The sequence below is a fragment of the Pteropus medius genome, unplaced genomic scaffold, assembly GCF_902729225.1.
Source record: "Pteropus medius unplaced genomic scaffold, Ma_sr-lr_union100, whole genome shotgun sequence".
NCBI classification, from domain to species: domain Eukaryota; kingdom Metazoa; phylum Chordata; class Mammalia; order Chiroptera; family Pteropodidae; genus Pteropus; species Pteropus medius.
In genome coordinates, this window is record NW_024356335.1 from 3488919 (window position 1) to 3509089 (window position 20171).

A 20171-nucleotide genomic window follows, 5' to 3' on the forward strand; every position below is an offset into this window, starting at 1 on the left:
GCCTGGGAATCAGTATGTTTTAAATCTCCCCCAAGTGACGCTAACATAGACTAATAGAACGAGTCTCTCCCGAAACTCTTTCGGATTTAAAGCCAGGAGGTCCGCCCGTCTGTCCCAGCAGCTGGGCGCCTACAGCCTCTCCAGCCTGCCGACTTCCGAGGCGGAAGGGCCCGGTTGCCCTTCTTGCTTTTCAAAACAGTCTGTGTGACCGGCCGAAGGGGCAGAAAATCACGGCCTGCCAGGCCTTCCTTCCATCAGGCCTTTCCCTGGCAACTAGTTTCCCGTGACTGAACCTGCTTTTTCCAGTGATTATTATTATTTCCTTATATTTAATATTCTGATAATTCACGAGAGTATCTGTAGATTTTTTTTTTTTTCCCAAGACTCATGAAGATTCTAAGATTCAGGAAAAATTGGGTTAAAAACAGTTTTTTTTTTAAGGCAAAACATAGTCTATGTTTTGTTTTTCTGAAAGCCATGGAGAACAATTCTAAAATTCCCCATCTTTAATACGCTTTTGAAAACAGATACAAAACTTTTCCCTAAGAGAAAATATTTTTTTTTTTACAAAACCTTAAGCCCTTTCGTGACCTGAGCGGGTCAGTGTACACAGTCCCCCTCCCATCAAGCAGCAGCCGCTGAGCGTTTGCTAAGCAGGCAGAGATGCTCAGACACAGCGCCTGTCCGCAAGGAATTTACTGTCTAGCTGAGAAGAGAAGCCTGAAGGAATGAAAAAGCCCCGAACGATGCGTTTTCAAAGAGCCAAAGCAGAAACGGCCTGTGGGATCCGGACTAGCTTGTCACCAGGACGTCCCTCCGCTCAGGCCTCCCAAGTTCAGTGGAAGCAGGAGAGGTCGACCTGCCTCAGGTCAGTTACGCTCGCTGGCCACCTGCTCTGTGTTCGGCACCCATGGGGACTGGGTGGCCTAGTTTCCTGCCCCCATCCCTCTTCACTTGTCAGCCAAGCCCGCTCCGTTGCCATGGCAGACCTCAACCCCACCTCAGGGTCTAAGACAGTCCTAGCTCCAGAGAGGAAATGCTCCAGAAGCAGCAGAGCGGCATACTGAAGGTCAGCGTCAAGTTCATCTTATGACAGGCCTCCAGTGACCCGCCGTCCCAACTCCCGCAGCCAGCACTAGCCACCACCCCAAAGCAAAGGTCTCCTGTGGAAGGGGCTGCAGACGTGGTAGCGGGGTCTGGGTCTCCGGCCTACTCGCTGGCCCAAGTCCCCAGGGTTCTCATTTGGGCCTGGAATCACATCGGGATCACATGGGAAGGCTGGACCTTGGCCTAACAGTGGCTTCCTCTCCGGCCAGGCAGGGGACGGGCTTCCCTTGTTCCAAGTCTGCATTTTGAATTTTCAAAACCACCGTATGTTACTTTTATCATGTTCAAACACTCATAAAATGAACTATTTAATCAATTAAAAATTAAAAAGCCAATGCCTATGTCCTATGCGGGGCCTCCTATATCAGGAAATCTAGGAGTGAGAACCCGGAATATGTATTTTTTTAAAAAAACTCTCTAGTTGATTGTCATGTCCTCACTGGGTCAAGAACCAGTGCCGCAGAGACGGGGTCCTGCCAGGCCTTCGCCCAGGGAGACACTGTCGTGCACCGAAGCAAGAAGGGGTCCCACTCTGCTCAGGGTTCATGCAGGTCTGAGCAAAGGGCTGTGGGCACCTCAGGAGGGAGCGATTGAGCCCAGCGGTGGACTCTGTCCCCGATCTCGGCCGTGTGGCTGGAGCGCCACCATTGCCTATCCCGCAGCCTGAGTCAGTCCAGCCATGCTGGACCTGTCAGCACAGTCCTCGGATGGTCCCCAGATAGACCTTTATGCCGGTTACTTTCCTGGTGTCTTTTGCCACCGTGCACAGACCTCAGCCCGGAAGGCTGCCTGAACTTCCTCTAACTGTCACCGTCTGCCACTCCGCCACCGCCCCAAACACGTACGCAGGCCTGACCTCTAAACTGCTGGGCTGTCCAGTTCCACCCTTCCCACCGAGGCTAACCTGCCACCATTATAAAAACACGGCCACCACCGCATGACCACTTCTATGTGCCAAGCCCCACGCCAGGGCACTTTGGAACCATTCTCACAAAATCCTCCCAACAGTCCGGGAGGAAAGTACTGTTCACTTCCCCATTTTTTGCAGAAAAGGAAACTGAGGCTCGGAAAGGAGGATTCGCTCATTTACCCAAAACTAGCAGAGGCAGACTTGAACTTGCCTGACTCCGAAGGCCAGGCCCCGAAACCAGCATGCTGTGGCGTCCACAGCCACGTCACACAGTATAACAGGGACATCAGGTCTCAGCTACAAAGCTGGTAGCACTTGACCCCTGCCCTCCAGAAGTTCACAGTCTGGAAGAGTGGATACACACACACCCACTATGGCGCGAAGCCTCTGGCCGAGATAGGTGTCGTCCAGCTGACAGGCACGGGACACCTGAGGAGGAAGTGATTCTAAGTCAAAGTGATGGGGACAGGAAAGTTCCTTTCAAGGCTCGAGGGCTAGACCCTCATGTACTACTGTACCCACTCTTGCTGGTTTCATAGCTAAAAAACACTACCTACCAGCCGACAGGTACCGAGCGTTTACAGGTACCAGGCCCCGCGCCCGGTGCTTACGGAGATGGCCTCCCAGAATCCTCAGCCCCTGTGGGGATAGGTGCTCTTATCAGCCCCCATTTTACAGATGGGGACACGTAGGTCCTAGGAGGTCAAACAGCTGGCCAAGTACACATATGGCTAAAGTGACAGCCGGGATTCGGTCGTGCATTCAGCGAGTATTCACTCGGCGCCCGATCGAGATGCGGAGGACATCGCCGTCAGCAGCACAGCATGGCCTCTGCTTGGCAAAGCTTCTGTGCTTGTGGGGAGAACAGTGCCAGGAAACAGACAAACCAGGGAGCTCCTGACAGGGATGCACGTCACGCAGATAGTTTCAGTGGAGGGCATGGTATATAGCAGTGGGGGAGTTATTTGGGATTCAGACCCCAGGTCTTTCTGATCCCAGAGTCGGTGCTCTTGACCTCTGGGCCTCACTGTCTCCCACCCCCGCCTTGAAGTTTCCACAAGTCCTGGTTATGGCATTTGGCCCATTATGCCTTGTTTTAAGTACTGGCTTTTTTTCTTAAAAGGTGAAACCACGCCTTATTCATTTCTGTCTGCTTCATGGCACCTACTACAGTGCCAGGTACTGACAGGGCTTCCATTGGAGGGACTTCTGGAGCCAAGACAGAGGCCCTGGCTGAGGGTGGCCAGCCTGGGCTTCGACAGAGCGGTGAGACTGTGTGGAGAAGGCTGCGTCTTGGTGACAGCAGTGAGGAGGAGGAGGGCTGGCTGGGCAGAGGGCCTGTGGCCGTCCTGGGCAGTGCAGAGAAGGGTCTGGAGAGACATGCGCTGAGCCCCAGGAGACAGGGCACATGTTCCTGCCTGGGAAGGTTGGGCCTACCCTGGCATGGCAGACGATGCCTGAGGGACAATGAAGAGGACGCTGTCGGGCGTGGGTGAGTGGGGAGCCCCTGGCACTTCAGGGATAGGTCTGCTAACAAAAAGGAGGGGGTCTGGAAGGAAGCTCACCATGTTCCAGAGAAACATAACAACCTTCACCAAGTGCTTATTGGGTGTCAGGCCCTGTGCAAGAAGCTTTGCCTTGTAGATGGAGTTCTCATCACAGTCCGGCGAAGTAAATAACATCATCGTGCCAGTTCACAGGTGCAGACTTGAGGCCGGGGATTACGCCACGTGCCACAAACCACAGAGGCACCAAGTGGCAGAGGCGGGATTTGAGCTCGGGTCTGTCTGAGCAGAGACTTGCTCCTATCCCCCCTCTCCCCGCCCCCCACACACCTCTACGGCCTCCTGCGTGTTTAGATATGGAATGTGTTGTCCTTAGTGCATGGACTGGAGCTCTGAGGAGATGTGCCTGAGGTCATCGACTCAGAGATGTGGGGACAGCGTAAAATTCGAAGCTATTAAGGTGGGCGTTTTTCTAAAAGAAAGAGGAGCTGGGCAATGGAAGGGTCATCTGAAGTGGGAGGAACGGCAGGAGGGAGGCGATGTCACGTGTCAGAGGCCATGGAGAGTCAGAGAGACGCGTTGGCCGAAGGCCTCCGGTGGCGGGAGGGGCGGGGGAGAAGGAAACTTCCGTTGAGCTCAAAGCCAGCTGGTCCCCTGCCAGTGTGGGAGGCCAGACGTGCAGGCTGAGGATGCTCGCGAGGAACTGAAAGGAGCAGGTGATGTCGGGGGGAGGTCAGGGTTTTGAAAATCACGAAGGACCGAGGGCAGCACCCGGCAGAGCGGCCTTTTCTCAAACACAGAAACTGGGGCCCAGAGAGGGGGGTTCGCCCAGATCGCACACGCCTGGCTCTGCTGACTCGCTTTTCGCTGTGTCATGCTCCCTGCCCCAGGTGAAGCGGGGAGGGAGAATGGAGGTGACGATTTCAAGATTCAGGGACCTTCCACGTTTGAGTGCAGGGGTGGGAACCGGCTCCGAGGCCCGACTCAGACCTTGGCTGGGGCGCTTCCTAGCCAAGGGACCAGGGCGACTTCACATCTCCGAGCCTCACTTTCCTCATCTGTAAAATGGGAGTAATGCCGTCTACTCGCCGGGGTCGACTCAGGGTGAAATGAATAAGCCACAAGCCGTGCGGCCTGGATCACGCCACACAAATACGAGTCATGTTTCTAAGGAGAGCAGATGCCCGCCTTCGGGGCTCCTCAAAGGGACAAAAAGACGGTGAGGAAGTCCCAGGGGAGAAAGAAAGGGAGAGCCCTTCCTTTCTTTTCCACCCGCCGTGCGTTGTAATCATGGCCTCCCAAGACGGCACCTGGGTGCCGGTGAGTGGCAGTGACCCCCCAGCGCCTGCGTTTACAGAGAGCCGAGGGCCACCGCCAGACTCTCGCGCCTCGGGGAGGTCTGTGAGCGCGTCCGTGCCCAGCCTGCCACTACCACTGCCCGTTATCATTGCAGGTTAATTTCGTTGCAGTTATTGATGTGTACGAAGACGGAGAAGCTGGCCTGCTCCTGTGTTACAACTGTGAGTAAAGGATGTGTCTTCCTCTTTACCTCCTAAAACCAACTCTTCTTTTCCCGGGCCATTTAAAGGGGCTTAACCTTAGACTTACCTGATGTATTGTTTCCTGCATCCTTAACTGCTCTCCAGGGAACATCAAAAACTTACATTCCTACCTGGGTCTCCCAGGACACCCCAGATCTCCTGGTGAGACGATGCAGGACACTGCCTGTGGCCCCGTCTCCAGGATACAGCGGTGACAGTGGCTTCCATTTAGGGAGTCCTTTCTGTGTGCCACGGCCTGTGCTCAGTGTGCTCCAGCCATTGTCTCTTTAATTCTCAGGTACTGTTATCATCTGTAGTTTGGAGATAAGGCAGCTGAGGCCCGGAGAGGTGAACTGCCATTCTCAAAATCACGTGGCTGCAAAGCAGCACACCCGGGGTTCACATTTGGGGCCCTCTTGACTCCAGCCTCCCCAGATTTTAACCACAGTTACTATTCTACTTTGTGCTATTTCTCAGGTGTCAATGAAATCAGCCTCAACCTGCGTATCCCACCTCAGCTGGGTTAGTTTGGGTCACGTGGCCTGGTGGGTTTTGTGCAAACCCAAGGTGCCTAATAGGTTCTTTAAGGATTTTCAGCTCATTTCAAAATTAATATTGTACTACACTAAGACGGGATTTTTTTTTCTTCAGGCAAAAAGTACTAAGTCATTTTCCTGGATAAAGCTGCCCAGTCTAACTAAAACAGGAAAACATTTTTTCAGCCTACAAGCCTACAGTTGTATCGATTTAGAGTGGGTACTGCTGGTTATATCACACGGGGCAGATATGTCGATTAATTAATCTTTGATTAATAAGCATGGAAAAGCTAATTATCAGTAGAAAAAAAATGGTTTGGTAAACATCTTTCAAAATGGGGCATAAGTTAAGAGAAGGTGAAGTCACAGGGGAGAAGCCTCTTCATTTATAAATTGTTCTTTTACACTGTTTTGGCCACAGAGCTATCTAAACCCTCCTGAAAAGGACCGGTCTTTAATAGGCCATTTGATGAGAAGGGCCACACGGGCAAGGTGACAGGAACAGGCCACACCACCCACGCTCCAGCATAGTTCCCGGATGCCAGTGCTCAGGTGGCCAGGCCACTGCTGCCCTTTGTCCTAGATTCCTGGGGACAAAGGAGAATAGGAGTCAACATGTTTGAAGTCAGTTCTCTAAGATGTTAATCTCTTTAAAGTGTAGTCTTTTTACTTTAGTGGAAAATCTAAGAAAAACTCGTGGCAGAATGCTTTAAAAACCGATGTAGATTTTTATTTTAACTTCTTAAAAAGATGGGAGGGGTTTTCAGTGGGAGAGAAGTTAAGAACAGAAAGATAGAGCAGGTTTTCAGAACGGGAGAGTGAATCCCATAACGAAGAGGGGGCATGGAAACAAATGAGCATGACATCCTCTCTGCCACACACGAAGTGACCCACTGGAGCAGGCAGCCCTCCTGCACACGGATGGAGTGGTCCAGGCGTGGCTCCAGCGGCCTCTTTGTCTGGCGGAGCCCCTTGGCAGTTACAAGGCCCCGGCTTCAATCTTCTGGTTTCATCTGAGGATGAGATCCACGTGGGTCTGTCTCCTTAGGTCTGCCAGGCCATCGGAGAGACAACCTCTGTACCTTTAGGTTTCCCACGTGGGTCAGGGCCTTGGCAGCCCCAGAGGTTCCCAGACCCGCCTCGATCTCTCCCAAACCGTGTCACTTCCTCCTCTTCTGGGCGTCAGGAATCTGTCTTGGGTTTTCCGTCTCCCTGTTTCTCCCAGCAGGTTGGCGGGTCCCTGGTGAACAACCCCAGGTACCCAGGTCACTTCTGTAACTCCTTCCCCCGCACACACAGTGCACACTTACTTGCTTGTTCTATTCCGTGTTCTTGTCTCGGTTACAGATGCCTGTACAATTAAACGCCCTTTTCTGCAGGGTGCTGTAGAATGATTTTTGTCCCCCCTCCCCCAAATCTGAGGCTTATTTTTATCATTTAAGTCAATTCCTTTCTATTAAATCAAACAAACAACAACAACAACAACAAAAATAACTTCTATAAACTCAGAGTTTTAGAGAGGGAAATTTTTATCTCAGATATGTTAAAGATTTAAATATTTTATAATAGATATTATGCCTTCTAGTTACATGTTATTTGAGGAAAATGTATTTGCAAGGTAAACTTCAATGGGGGAGAAAGTATAAATTGGACGATACGCAGATGACGTTCTTATTTTATAATCTCTACCTTGAATACCAGGGTCAGTCTTTGCTTTAAAAAAGAAAGAAAATATGGCTGTGACCTGAGCACAGAGTCATGATTCACCTTTAATGCAAATAGTAAGTCTCTGCACTAAGGGTGAACTCTGCGGACGATGTTGTAAAGATAATCACACAAGAAAAACTGGAAAAGCTGCCATAGTACCACTTACTCTCCACGCGACTGCATGTAACCTCACAAAGGCTTAACTTCCAGACGAGTAACGTGAAGAACACCAGCCTGACTGTTGTGTGGATTGAATGGGACTGTGCACGTAAAGCCTGTACCACCGTGCCAGGCACAGCAGATTTTATTTTTCCTCTCTCAGTCCAGATTCACCGGAGTATTAACTCAGAACCCAGTTTTTAACCTCTGTAGATTTTTCCACATGCAGAAAAGGACTTTTTCTCGGAGAAATGTATTTTAAAATTAGAAATAGTATCTGTCACCCCGTTGTCCACCTGCTGGCTGGGCAAAGTCAACAGAGCGAAGGTCACACGCTGTGGGAAGTGCAGTGACATTCTAAGCGTCTTGTCCCTCACGCCGGCCCCCCATCCAGGCTGCCCTTGTTAACCCCGATGAATGACCTTCTCTGTGCCAGGCGCCCTGGAGGCTGTAGTGACACAACAGTGAGAGCCACCAGCAGGGACCGCAGTGAGCTCATAGGTTAGGGACGTGCCAGGCGTGGACGCCGGCACGGCCAGTGCGCACGCGCCCCACAGCTCCGGGGTCCGAGAGGCGCCCTTCGCTTACTTTTTCTAAGTCGTTTCGGTCTGATTCGGAGGCCCCCTCTCCCGGTGCGTTCACGGTGACCCTGAGATGATGACCAAGAGAGCGAGCGAGAGCGCGAGTGGATACAATGACATCGGCAGAGGGGACCGAGTCAGATGAGGCCTTCGCATTTTGCTCTGACGAGCGAAGGGAGGATTTTGAGCAAAGGGACGGCCTGGTCTGAATCACACGTGCAGGGATAACTCCGGCTGAGAATTACCTGAAGCAGGTGGAGGTGGGGAGAGCAGCTAGGAGGTGGCTGCGCTCAGCCGATGAAAGGGGACAGTGGCTTGGACCAGAACGGCAGCAGTGCAGGGGCTGAGAAGCCGTCCGATCCCCGAGCTGTTTTAAATATGAGAACCGAGATAGTTTGCTGACAAGTCAAATGTGGGATGTGAGAGGAAGAGAAAGGGAAGATTCTGCAGTTTGGGGCACGAGCAGCTGGACGAACGGAGAGTGCCATTTACCCAGAGGGTCGGGGGGCGGTCGAGAAGCCGGGGATGCATCCGAGCTTGGTAGGCGGCCAGATGGAGACCCTGAGCGATCAGCTGGCCGTTCAAGTCCAGAGCTCAGGGGAAGGGCTGGCGGAGATAGCCGCTGGGCCTCATTAGCATTAAGTGACATTTAGAGTCAGGAGACTAAAGAGATTTCAGAGACAGAGAGCAGGGCAGAGGCAGAGGCAGAGGCAGGAGGGACCAGCAAAGACTGAGGGGAGGCCAGAAAAGCAAACCAAGGGGAGGCGGGTCCCAAAAGGCAGTGTTTACGAAGGGAGTGGCCTGCTGTGTCCTTTGTCTCAGACCAGGGGACCCAGGGTCTGAGAGCTGCTCTCGGGGTGGCAAGGTGATGAGGGGCGGGGCATTCGGAAACCTGGGTCAGAGCAGGTGTCTCTGGGTCAGCGGTGGGAGCGAAAGCCTGATACACAGGGCACGAGGGAATGGCGAAGAGGTCTAGGGAGAAGAGACCAGACGGCGGCTCTTTCAAAGAATCTGGCTCTCCGGGGGAAAGAGGAAGGAAGGGAGGGATAGCTACGGGGAGACGAGAGCTCAGATGGGTTTGGTTTTTCTAGAAAGTGGCATAAGCAGCGATGTCGTAAGGCCGTCAGGAACGATCCAGTGTGGAAGGCAACGGGGTGATGCAGGACGGGAGAATCGCCAGAGCGGGCTCCCAGGAGGGAAAGCGGAGGGGCCAGCGTGGGAGAAGGAGGACTGGCCGAGCCTCAGGGCATCCAGTCCCAGGAGGAGGCAGGCGAGGGCATGGCAGGCGGGGGCCACGCGAAGGCAGACCCCGGGCGTCTGTTTTCTAGGGAAGCAAGGTCTTTAGCTGAGAGCGAGGATGCTTTTTCTCCCCTAGTGAATCCGCTGTAGCAAAATCAGACGATACTGACTCGAGTTAGTTGTTTCTTCCCCGTTAACTCACTTTGTTGAATACATAGTTACAAGACAGTGCAAGATACCTGTTTTGCAAGGCACAGTAGCCACATCAAAGGAGTCCCTAAGCCCCAAGGGGGCGGGACGTTCCAGAAAGATTTGACTGGGCTGGAGCTTCCAGTGGGCCGTGGCTGCTGCTGTCCCCACCCTGTCCCCCGCCACCATTCTTGCCTGACCTCACGGGTCCCCATCAGCCGTTCTGCTCCCACATCCGCCCCTCTCCCAGAGAGGGTGCAGCTTTCCATTCCAGCACCAGGGACGGGAGCGACTGCTTCGTGGGCACGAGTCTGCGTTTTAGGGTGATGAAAATCTCGCACAGTCAGATCGTGACGATGTCCAACTCGAAAGAGACTAAAATTCATTGAACTGCACACTGAAAATGGACAGATGTTATAATATATAAATTATATCTCAATTTATATAGGAATTTAAAAAGAAATGGTAGAGTAAAACGTGATGGGCTTCTGGAGTACAAGGGGCCTCTGTTTCCACGTGGACTTGCTCACTCCGAGAGGGGGCGAACCACCTGGACTTGTGTTTGGCGCTCAGAGGCCAGCAATAGGGCAGCAGAGGCAACTGGCCTTGATCTGATGCTGGCTCAGGCTCACCACGGTGATACAGACACATGGCTTCAGGTTTTCGTAGTAAAATGTGGGGAGGAACGGGGAGTTGTCCTGCTGAGTGGGGCTCAGTGCGTGAGGGCTTCCTCCACCTGAGGGTGACCACCGAGCGTCCATTCTCTGCAATCGGGCAGACCGTGTCCTCTGCCACGTAGCACTAGGGGACAGACCTTGGACAAGCTACTTCACCTCTCCTTGACTCAGTTTCCTCATCTGTAAAATGAACGTAGTGCTAGTATCTGCTTCACAAGGCTGGACAGGCTAAACAGATAGTGTTTCTAAAGCTCAGCGCCTGGCACGTGGTAGACTCTCCCCACATGGCAGCTACGATTCCTTGTAGTGGTCCTGTCTGTCACTCTGGCGCCGAGGGCCTCCTGACCCTCAGAATCTGGCGTCGTGACAATATTCTTACCAGCTCTTTGTAAAGGATGAGCAGATAGGATGCTATTCTTGTTGTCTGTTTCTCATTTATCTAAGTACAGCGATCTAAGTGTTGCCTCTCACAAAAATGAGTCGCTATTGTCTCGTTGCAGACAGTTGCATCTATAAAAAAGTTTGTCCGTTTAATGGGGGCTCTTTTTTGGTCCGGCCCTCCGCGTCAGATTTCCAGTTCTGCTGGAACCAGGCTCCTTCCGCCATGGGTAAGAGAAACCTTTCCGATACCACGCGCCCCCTTGCGTAGATTTGTCTGAGCTCTTTAACCCCGGTGGGAGCAAACACCCCTGGCTTTCTGCTAAATCGCCGTAAATTATGTGAATCTGATGAGTACTCAGTGTTCTTGTTCTTCTTTAATTGCTTTTATTGTCCCCCTTTGGGGCCTGTTGTCTCTCACTGGACCTCCGGGTTGTTGTCCTCAGCGCCTGAGCACGTGAGCATTTGAGATCAGTTTGATCTCAGCTTCCGCGCCGGGGTATCTTTGAGCGCCCTTCCATTTCTGGGCCTCGCGTTCCTCTTTCTAAAATTCAAAAGCAAGAGACCCAGCCTCAAAACGCTGACTGACTGGGAGGAGAGGCACAGTGCATTCAGCACCATTCTTAACTCTCGCGAAGCTCGAAAATCCGGAATCGCAAAACCTTGGGTGCTTCGCCCGCCACGGAAGTGTCAGGACGTGAGTGGGGGTGCCTCGTTTCTGTGGTTCAAGAGCCACAGCCGGGCATCTGCCCGGTGAGAGCGAGCCGAGAATGTTTGAGTTAGGACCGTTTTCCTCAACGAAAGAGAATTTGTCGAGAGGTAAACATGATAGATAGAGCCTTCCGAGGAGAGCAGAGTTGCCGATCCCAAGAAACTGAAGGACTGGTCGGGCTTCATGACAGATTAGATATGGTTAAAAAATAATAATAATAAAAAAAGAGGGAAGGGCGGAAATGGCTTTCAGGTTCTGAGCCACGACACTGGAGGTCACTTGAGAGAGCAAGCCAAGAGACGCGGGTGTCATAGAGCGAGTGTGAAGCCAAGTGAACGGATGCATTCACCAGAGAGAGGGCAGAGAGAGCGGGCCATGCAGAGACGAGGGCGCGTGAAGGAGCCAGTAAAAAAAAAGAAAAAAAGGCAAAAGTGGGATCAGTGGGCGACCAGGCAGGTGCAGGGCCCGGGGGTCAGTGTGTCGTGACACCGCTGTCAAGAAGGAGGGCTGACCTATAAAAACTAACTCAGCAAACCCCTCGAACCCGAGGGACACTGTGAGGGACAGTGAGGAGTGAGACGCAGCCCCTGCCGGACACACGCGAGAGGCGGAGGACCTGACGAGAGGCCGCATGAGTCCCGGCGAGGGCTTCCAGGCAGAAGGGCTGTGCTGAGGGACGGGGGGCTGTCAGCGGTAGTCTGGACGGTAAGGGGGCATCTCGCAGGTCTCGGGCGGGGAGCCTCCGCAGGTCTGGTTACAGGATTGCAGGAGGAAAAGATGGCAGCGAGAAATGGAGCCAGCACGGAAGCTGGGCAGCGGAGGGGAGGCTGTCCTGGGAGTGAAGGCTGTCTTAGAATTGGGGGGGCATGCCCCGTGAAGGAAGAAGAGAAGCAGCCAGACGAATGGGCGAGATGGAAGTTTGCAGAGGAGGGAGGATGGATGCGAGGCCATCGTGGCGCCCCCACAGCCACGAGCCGGGGGGCTGGGAGCTGACGCAGCCCGTGGCCTTGCAGTCTGTGCTTTCCCGTACCTGCTGGCCTTCACCACCGACTCCATCGAGATCCGCCTGGTAGTGAACGGGAACCTGGTCCACACGGCGGTCCTGCCCCAGCTGCAGCTCGTGGCCTCCAGGGTGAGTACACGTGGGACTTCGCCTCTGTCTGAGGGGCACCCGGAGGTCTCATCCAGTCAGGCTCGCGATGACAGCACCATCTGCGTGTCAAAGTGCCAGAGGAGAGACGGAGAAGACTCATCGGTTGGGTTTTCATGTGTGGCGTTTTGGGCTTAAAAACGCCTCTCCCTAGTCTTGTTAAGAGTCATTCAGTGCTGGTGGCAGTTGGGGAGCACTCAGCTGAAAGAGATACCCGCCCCATCAGACTAGGTCGTACCGAAGGACAGTCCGAGGACAGTCTAGAAAAGTAAGCGCTCGCAGTGGGGCATTCTTCCTTTGCCACTTTCTAATCCTCAGTGTGAATTTGAATCCCCTGAATTCTGTATGGCTGACTGAGTGATCCACGTCTAGTAACCCAGCATTAGAGCAAAACCGAGGGACACAGGAAGAAAAGATGGCCCTCCAGGGTGTCTTCTGTCACTGGTCCATGATCCAGGAGAACGACTGTAGTCCCCTGCCCGAGTTGGCCCCACACAGTCTTCCCCAGCCCTGCCAGACCGGGCTGGTCCCCCTGCCACACTCCCCGTGGCACTTTGTCCATCCTGACATGCATCACATCTGGTCACGGGCGACTGCTCTGTGACAGCAAGGACTGAGCTGCCTGAATCGCTAGCATGGCCCTGTGGTGTCATGATAAATGTTTAACTAAATGTGTGTGTGTGTGCACGTACATACATCCGTACATTCATCGATTATGAATTGTACATAAAAATTAAAACAGCTTACGATTTACAAATAATAAAGTAGACAGTGCCTTTTATGTTCATGTCCATTTAGCCAATTGGCTCTCACGAAATGCTTTTGTTAATTTTTGCCCATCTCTTTTATTGGCAGCCAATCTATGGCTGCAGTTCAAGGAAAATTTTACAGCTGGAGTTATGGCTCAGTCCATTCGTTCTTTTTCCAAGTAGTTTATTGTCATTAAATCTGATATGTGATCTATTGTGAAACTGCTCCTCACCCTCACACAGATCAGTCATTAAACCAAAACTTTTTTCGGTTTCAGCACTAATCTCAACGTACCTTTATCCTCATCACTCCTCCATCCCTTTAAGTCTAGACGATCAGCAAAACCACCAGTCAAGCTCAAATTTGTAGCGTTTGTCAGTTTCCGCGGTGTGACTGATTTCGAGCCTCCCAGGTGACACCCCGGGCACAGAGTTGGGAAGCAGTGCTCAGGAACCATCATTGTACAGTATTTCCACCACTCAGATCTATTGCTGTAAATAACCTCAAGAGCATGGATAATAGTAAGTGTAGGAAAAATCCCTGAAAATCGGCGTGGGCTCACACACCACCCTGCCGTTGTCACTGGAGCCAGCACGTCACAGGTGTGCTCGCTCAGTGCGTGAGTGACCCGCTTCCCGTCTGTAAGGAGACCTAGCTAAGACCCCATATCCTCTCCAGTTCTGACACTCCAGGCGGCTGAGAAGTTAGGGGAGTGTGTGTCGTGTTTGTGTTTGCAGAAGGTGTATCAGCAGATAGATAAGAAAAATTGTGGGGAGCTGAGTACTCAGGAAAAGTCTGGCCTGGCTATGCGGGGCTTTCCCCCGGGAGTCCCCATCCCCAGGCATCGTTGGCAGTGATGACAGGAGGGCGCATGGGTGCAGGGCCTGCAACCCCAGGCAGCTCGGTAATATTTCTCTTTCCTTCTAGTCGGATATATACTTCACAGCAACCACGGCTGTGAATGAGGTCTCGTCGGGAGGCAGCTCCAAGGGGCCCAGTGCCCACAATTCTCCTCAGACACCCCCAGGCCGAGATGCTCCAGTGTTTCCTTCTTCCCTGGGGGAAGGTGAAGTCCATGTCTACTGTCTTATTAATAGATATTTTTAATCTATTCTGATTTGTCTAGTTCGTTGTCCAGTATCAACATGCGATTACTGCCTAAGAAAGTCATCCTTCAAAACTTGCATTCCAAATGCTTTGGTTGCGTTCTTAAGAAACTTTGTGCTAACAACAATAACAACAAAGATCTCATCATGAAAAAAAAAAAGAAACTTGTTTCATTGGGGGGAAGGGAGTTGAGGGCTAGAGAGATTCCGACTTGCCTAGCAAAGTTATTTTTCCTTCAGGGATGTTAACTACACCGTGTGTTTTGTAGCTGAAGGGATATGGCCATAAAACCTACACGTCACTCAGCACACCCAGCCTTTCACCCTATCTGGCTTTGCCCACGAATCCCAGAGGCCTTTGCTGTGGTTCCCGGTCGCTCAACCACAGCTTGTCCCAACTTCTCGCCACATCGGTTGTCTTTATGGCTACTTGTTACTGTAAGCACAGGGCTCCCCAAGCAGGTGGCTGTGCTGCTGGTGGTGCCGCAGCTGCTTAGGGTCTTGTCTGCTCTTTGCTCCTTTGCAGGCATAACAAGTAGTGGGTGCATTTTATCCAGTTTACCGATGAAAATGGTGCCCTTAGAAAACAAAGCCGCCAGGCACCATCACTTGTTTGCTCCTCATGGGACTTGGGAGATCAGCGAGCGACATGAAATCTTCCTTCATGCTAACTAGGTTGAGGAACCAGAAATTAGCCTCTCGAGAATAATATGAACTTTTCTTAAAGTTCTGATGTTCTTTTCTAAATCATATTTCAGGTGAAATTCAGTTAAAAAACCTATACAAGATTCCGCTCAGAAACCTTGTCGGCAGAAGCATCGAGCGACCTCTGAAATCGCCCTTAGTCTCCAAGGTCATCACCCCGCCCACCTCCATCGGAGTTGGCATTGCCGCCATTCCGGTCACTCACTCCTTGTCCCTGTCCCGGATGGAGATTAAAGAAATAGCGAGCAGGACTCGCAGGGAGCTGCTGGGTAATGGCTCTGGATTTCTCTCTGTTCCCTGTTAGTAAATATACCAGCTGGTTTTATCTTTGGATTTTCATCATCCTCAAAAACAATGAGTTAAAAAGAAACTTCCCCTTTAATACGGGATTTATAAATAAATTACAGCGCACCTCCACCAAAGAATCCTATGCAGCTCAACCCCAACATTGACATGTCCATCTGTGTTTATTGGAGTGGAAAGCTGCCCAAAACCATGGCAAGGTGGGGCAAGGCAGTTGGTAAATAGTATGTCTAGTCTGATACAGTCTTTTAAATTTTAAGTATCTATGTAGGTATGATTTCCTGGGGAAAAGAAAAAGTCTAGAAGGATTTATATCCTACAGTTCTGAGATAACATTTTATATTTATATATCCCAAAGTTTAAATTTATCACGTTTGTCCATATTTGCGGTGCAGTTCAGTTATCACTTTTTGAAGCCCCCTAAACCGTGGGGGCAGGTCTGTGGGGGTGATACAGATGCAAGATGTCTGTTAGGCTTTTCTCGCTTCATCTACACATGGGAGACCAGACCAGAGAAAAAGAAAGCACCGTGATAAACTGTGAAAAGGCTAGGCTTTTGCTCAGAATTGTGAAAACCAAATGCGGAAAAATGGAAGTGATGCGTTAAGCCAGTAAGGACGGGTTTGAAAACTTAAATTGGGAGCTGCATGGCACAAAACTGTAAGGACAGTGGCCCGAGCACAAGCCTGCCCTACAGTCATGTTTCAAAGAAAAAAAACTGGAGAAGGGATTCGGTCCACCTGACAGCACAAGCTTTGACGCTGCCAAAGTCCACTGGTTTTAGAAGTTGGTGCTTTCCGCTGTGCTTTGAAAATACATGTGTTGCTATTTTTAACCCACTCTTCCCTATGAAAGCTTGATCTTTAACCGTTTAACAAGCCACTGTGCTTTTCTGAAATCGAACCTCTGAGTTGGAGAATTACAGTTTCCACCAATAGGATTGTAGATTCTCTCTCCTTCATGAGACTCTTCTGAGTCTATGATTTTTTTTAACTTTTGGGGGGCAACATGTATATATTTTTTATAACCGGGAAAATAGAAGCTTCCACAAACAAGAAAAACAATCATTTAGAAATATATACTTTATTTCTTTCTGACTCTATCCCAGTAACGCACCAATTCCCAACCCAATTTCCCGAGAAGGAAAGGGCATTTTCTATCTCCATGGCAGCCCAGTGAAGATGACCCTCTGACCCGTGATTCTCCCTTGCAATCCAGGCCTCGCCGATGAAGGGGGACCCAGGTCAGAAGGAGCACCAAAGCCCAAATCAAAAGCCCGGAAGCAGTTAGAAGAAAGCCAAGGAGGCTCCAAGCCAGGGACAATGAGATCAACCAGCAGTGACAGGTAAAGGAAGCAGCCCCCTGCGGCCCTGCTCAGGACGGTGGCCCTTCAGGTCACAGCACTGCCACGAGGCCCTGTCTGATCATGGACGATGCTCTTGACCGAGCTCAGCAGAGGGTCCCTAGACCACAGCCTGCCAGGAAGAGGCCCAGACAAATGGGCTACTTCACTAGCAATCCAGCAAATGCTCATTAACATACAGGAAGAGACTTTTATTGTTTGGCTCACCAGATTGACAGAGAGGTTTTTTAAACAAAAATACTCAGTAAGAATGACAAGGAAAAGGCACTCTCTAATACTTCTGGTGGGAATAGAAACCACTGCAGACTCTCTGGATGGCAGTTCAGTATCACATGTCAATGAATACTTGTTGGATCCCACTGATTTGTCCCCTAAGATTCTCCGCGTCCCTCAAGCAACATTACGCATGCTCCATTACCTCATTCAACACACGGCGTGCCTGGCACTGAGCTGGGTGTTGGGGATTCGGAGATGACCTTCAGGGGGTCCACGGGCCAGTGGGGAAGGCCAAGAAGGACATCCTAGGAAGTATAGCATTCCAGGGGGGCAGGTGATCCAGAAGAATGAGGGCTGCCATCCACCCCAGGCCTGGGACAGGGAGGGTCTCAAACACCAGGAGAGGCTGAGCTGAGTCTTATAATCAAGTAAGCATCAGCCTGGCAAAGTGGGGGCAGCACTACTCATGCTTTAATCTAACAGACACTTACTGAGCCCCTCGTACGTGACAAGGACCCTGCCCTCGTGGACTTTACATTCTAGTGTGAAGAAACAGACAATGAACCTATACGCAAATCAGCACATTAAGTCATTCCCAATAGTGACAAGTGCTGTAAGGAAATTTAAAAGAAAATGAACGATGGGGGTAGGGTGGATAGAAGCTCTGCTTTGGTGGGAGGAGATCAAGGAGGGCTTCTTCGAGGAAGTGACACTGAGCTGAGAGAGAGACACGGAGATGCACTAAGGGGCTGGGAGAAGGCCGGAGGGTCTGGCAGGGCCAGGTCCTGTGGCCTGTGGTCCCCTGGGTAGGAATTTCAGCCTTATCCTCAGGTTATGGGAGCCACAGGAGGGTCTGAGATTTCGAGTAACATTATCAGGCCTGGCACTTGAGAAAGGTAAATGGTGTTTCACAAACCCCTCCGATGTGTCACCATTGGCCTTTAAAACACACAGCCCATGACTTGGGGTTATCTGCCTGCAGAACCCAAGCTCTACTGGGGTGAGGAGTGACTCCTCCTCCATAACAGGTGGGGGCTGGGGTGTGAGAGACGGGCTTACGAGCTCAGATGAGCAGGAAACGGCCCGACATAATAGGCCCGGCCCAGCTGTGTTCCCAGCTGCTGGGATCCTAGAAGCAATGGCTTTTTCCAATGATTTTTCTCTTCTAGGATCACGTTGGGCTCCTTGGAAAGTCCTCCTGCTTCCGAAGCCAATCCCGAGGGGCACTGCCACTCAACGGGCTCCAACCTAGACCCTGGGGCCGACAGAGAAGGCAGCCCAGCCTGGGGCAGCAGCCCTTTTCAGCTCACGACTTTCTCAGATGAGGACATTATTGACTTGAAGTAAACAGGCTGAATCTAGTTCACCAACTTTAATTTTCTTATGGAGGTTTATACTCTTTAACCAGTTCTAACATTATTCCTCAACAGATGTGGCTTTTACCCTGTCCGTGATCTCTTGGACCAAACCTTCTGCACACTCGGCCAGTTTGGCTCACTTTCCAATGTCTGGTGCCATTTTTCTCAACTTTTGTTTCATTCTGTTCAGGAACCATCAGTCCCCTTGTAATATAGGTGGTAGATTTCACTGAGGTTTTAGATCGAAACTTTGAATAAATCAAAAATGTTCATTCTTATTTACGGCAACCTTTTCTTATGTTTTATATACTTAGATGGAAAAATTATTTTTCATTACGGTTTTGATTTATGTCACCTAATGTGTTTCTTTTATAAAGAAAAGCCATTGCTTTTAAAATTTATTATAAATAAGTTTTCTTTCTGTACCTTTGGCCCGTTACTGTTTCGCTATGATTGGAACCAGCTGCATTCCTACCTGTAGACTTTAGAGAAAAGCCGAGTGGTTAGATCTTAGAAGCTCCCGTTCCTTCTTCCTCATGTCTCACAAAAAATAACAAGGTATAGGAGCTTGTTAAGTAATCTTCAGATTACTTTGTTCGGTTTTATTGTTACTCTGAGATCATATAACCAAGGAACAGTTATCGAAATTATCATTCTCGTTTGGGTCCACTTTGCTGTCTCACATGAACTAAATGATTCCCTCTCCTCTTGTTATTCATCTGGCTTCTCTTGCTCCCTCCTCAGAGTGAGAAGGAAATGTGGGTTTGGCCAAATGTAAATGAAACCGAAATGTCAGCCTCTAGCCAGGACCCGTCGAAGGGGAAAATCTAAGTTCACTGACATTGTAAAAAGTTTAATCTGTGTGGAAAAGGCGATTTACCTTTGGTTTTAGTCGGACAATCCACTTTATTATATTTCTTCTTGCTGATATTCCCCATCAGAAGAAACATTAAATGGTTTCTCCTGTTCAAGCAACCCTGAGGAGTTCTGCAGGTCTTCTCTCTTAAGTGCAGAGAGCTGTGTGTGACATGACCTTGATCTGACAGGTTTGACGGAAGTTTGGATCCTGCCTCTTCGTGGGCCTCGCATACTGTGAGTAGAGCTTCCCCCGCCCCCGCCACCCACCTGTCCCACAAATGGTCCAACAAGATGAATCTAAGCTGAAGGCTGCCTGGATCCCTTCAGTGGAAGAAAAGAGGCAAGAGTATGACAGTAAATTAGTAATAAAGTACAGACCATGCTTTTTAGGTAGACCCAGGCGGGGCGTTTACAACCAAATGTGTCTTCTCACGGTCTTTGCAGCCTCAGCATCCCCTTCTTTTGTGTTTTGTTATGCCCTTTTCATATGTAGGAAAAAACACAAAATCAACTACACACTGTATCTCGACCTCACCAGAAAGTTTTGTGAATTCGGTTTTATTATTTTTTGCTTTCAAATAAGGAAACTGAGGCTCAGAAAGGGGCAATGGTTTGAGCCTGTGAGTTCTCTGACCCCGGAGCTGTGCGCCCTCCCCTGTCCACCATACGGAGCCAGGCTTGAGTGTCTTGTGTCAGTTGGATCTGGCTGGTGTTTTTCATGTTCAACTAAACTGGAAGCTTTATGAGCTTGTATGTGTGTTTTTCCTGTCATCTTTCCCCCTGAAGTTTCTTGCTTCTCAACCTGGAATAGGAAAACTGATAGCTTTTTAGACCATTCTTCCCAAATGCAGACAGCATCATAGCCGCCTCATGATTTGACCAACGACACAGATCTGAAGAATGATTGTAGGAAGGGCAAGAGGTGGACCTTACTAATCAGACCGAGGGTGCATAGCTCGATAAAGTGGGGCGGGACACGGCTATGGCAGCAATTCCTGCTTACAAAGGTCAAGAAGTGAACGCTGTACACTCATGGGGAGGGAGACCCTCAGACAGACACCATCAGACACGGCTCAGAGGGCTGGCTGGTACTAGCTGGGCTCACTGGGGCATCCTCTCCA

The 20171-nt window shown here is 50.6% G+C and overlaps 1 protein-coding gene across 1 annotated transcript in view; it reads left to right on the forward strand.

The window, feature by feature from the left end:
- Positions 1-18470, forward strand: part of GARNL3 (GTPase activating Rap/RanGAP domain like 3) — a 125026-nt gene extending 106556 nt beyond the window's left edge. Inside the window, exons 19-25 of the mRNA XM_039861460.1 lie at positions 4976-5042; positions 10652-10759; positions 12255-12373; positions 14069-14207; positions 15006-15221; positions 16474-16600; positions 18004-18470. Of these exons, the coding sequence (XP_039717394.1) occupies positions 4976-5042; positions 10652-10759; positions 12255-12373; positions 14069-14207; positions 15006-15221; positions 16474-16600; positions 18004-18181 (954 nt within the window). The 3' untranslated portion in view covers positions 18182-18470. The remainder of the gene's footprint in view (positions 1-4975; positions 5043-10651; positions 10760-12254; positions 12374-14068; positions 14208-15005; positions 15222-16473; positions 16601-18003) is intronic.
- Positions 18471-20171: the final 1701 nt, after the last annotated feature.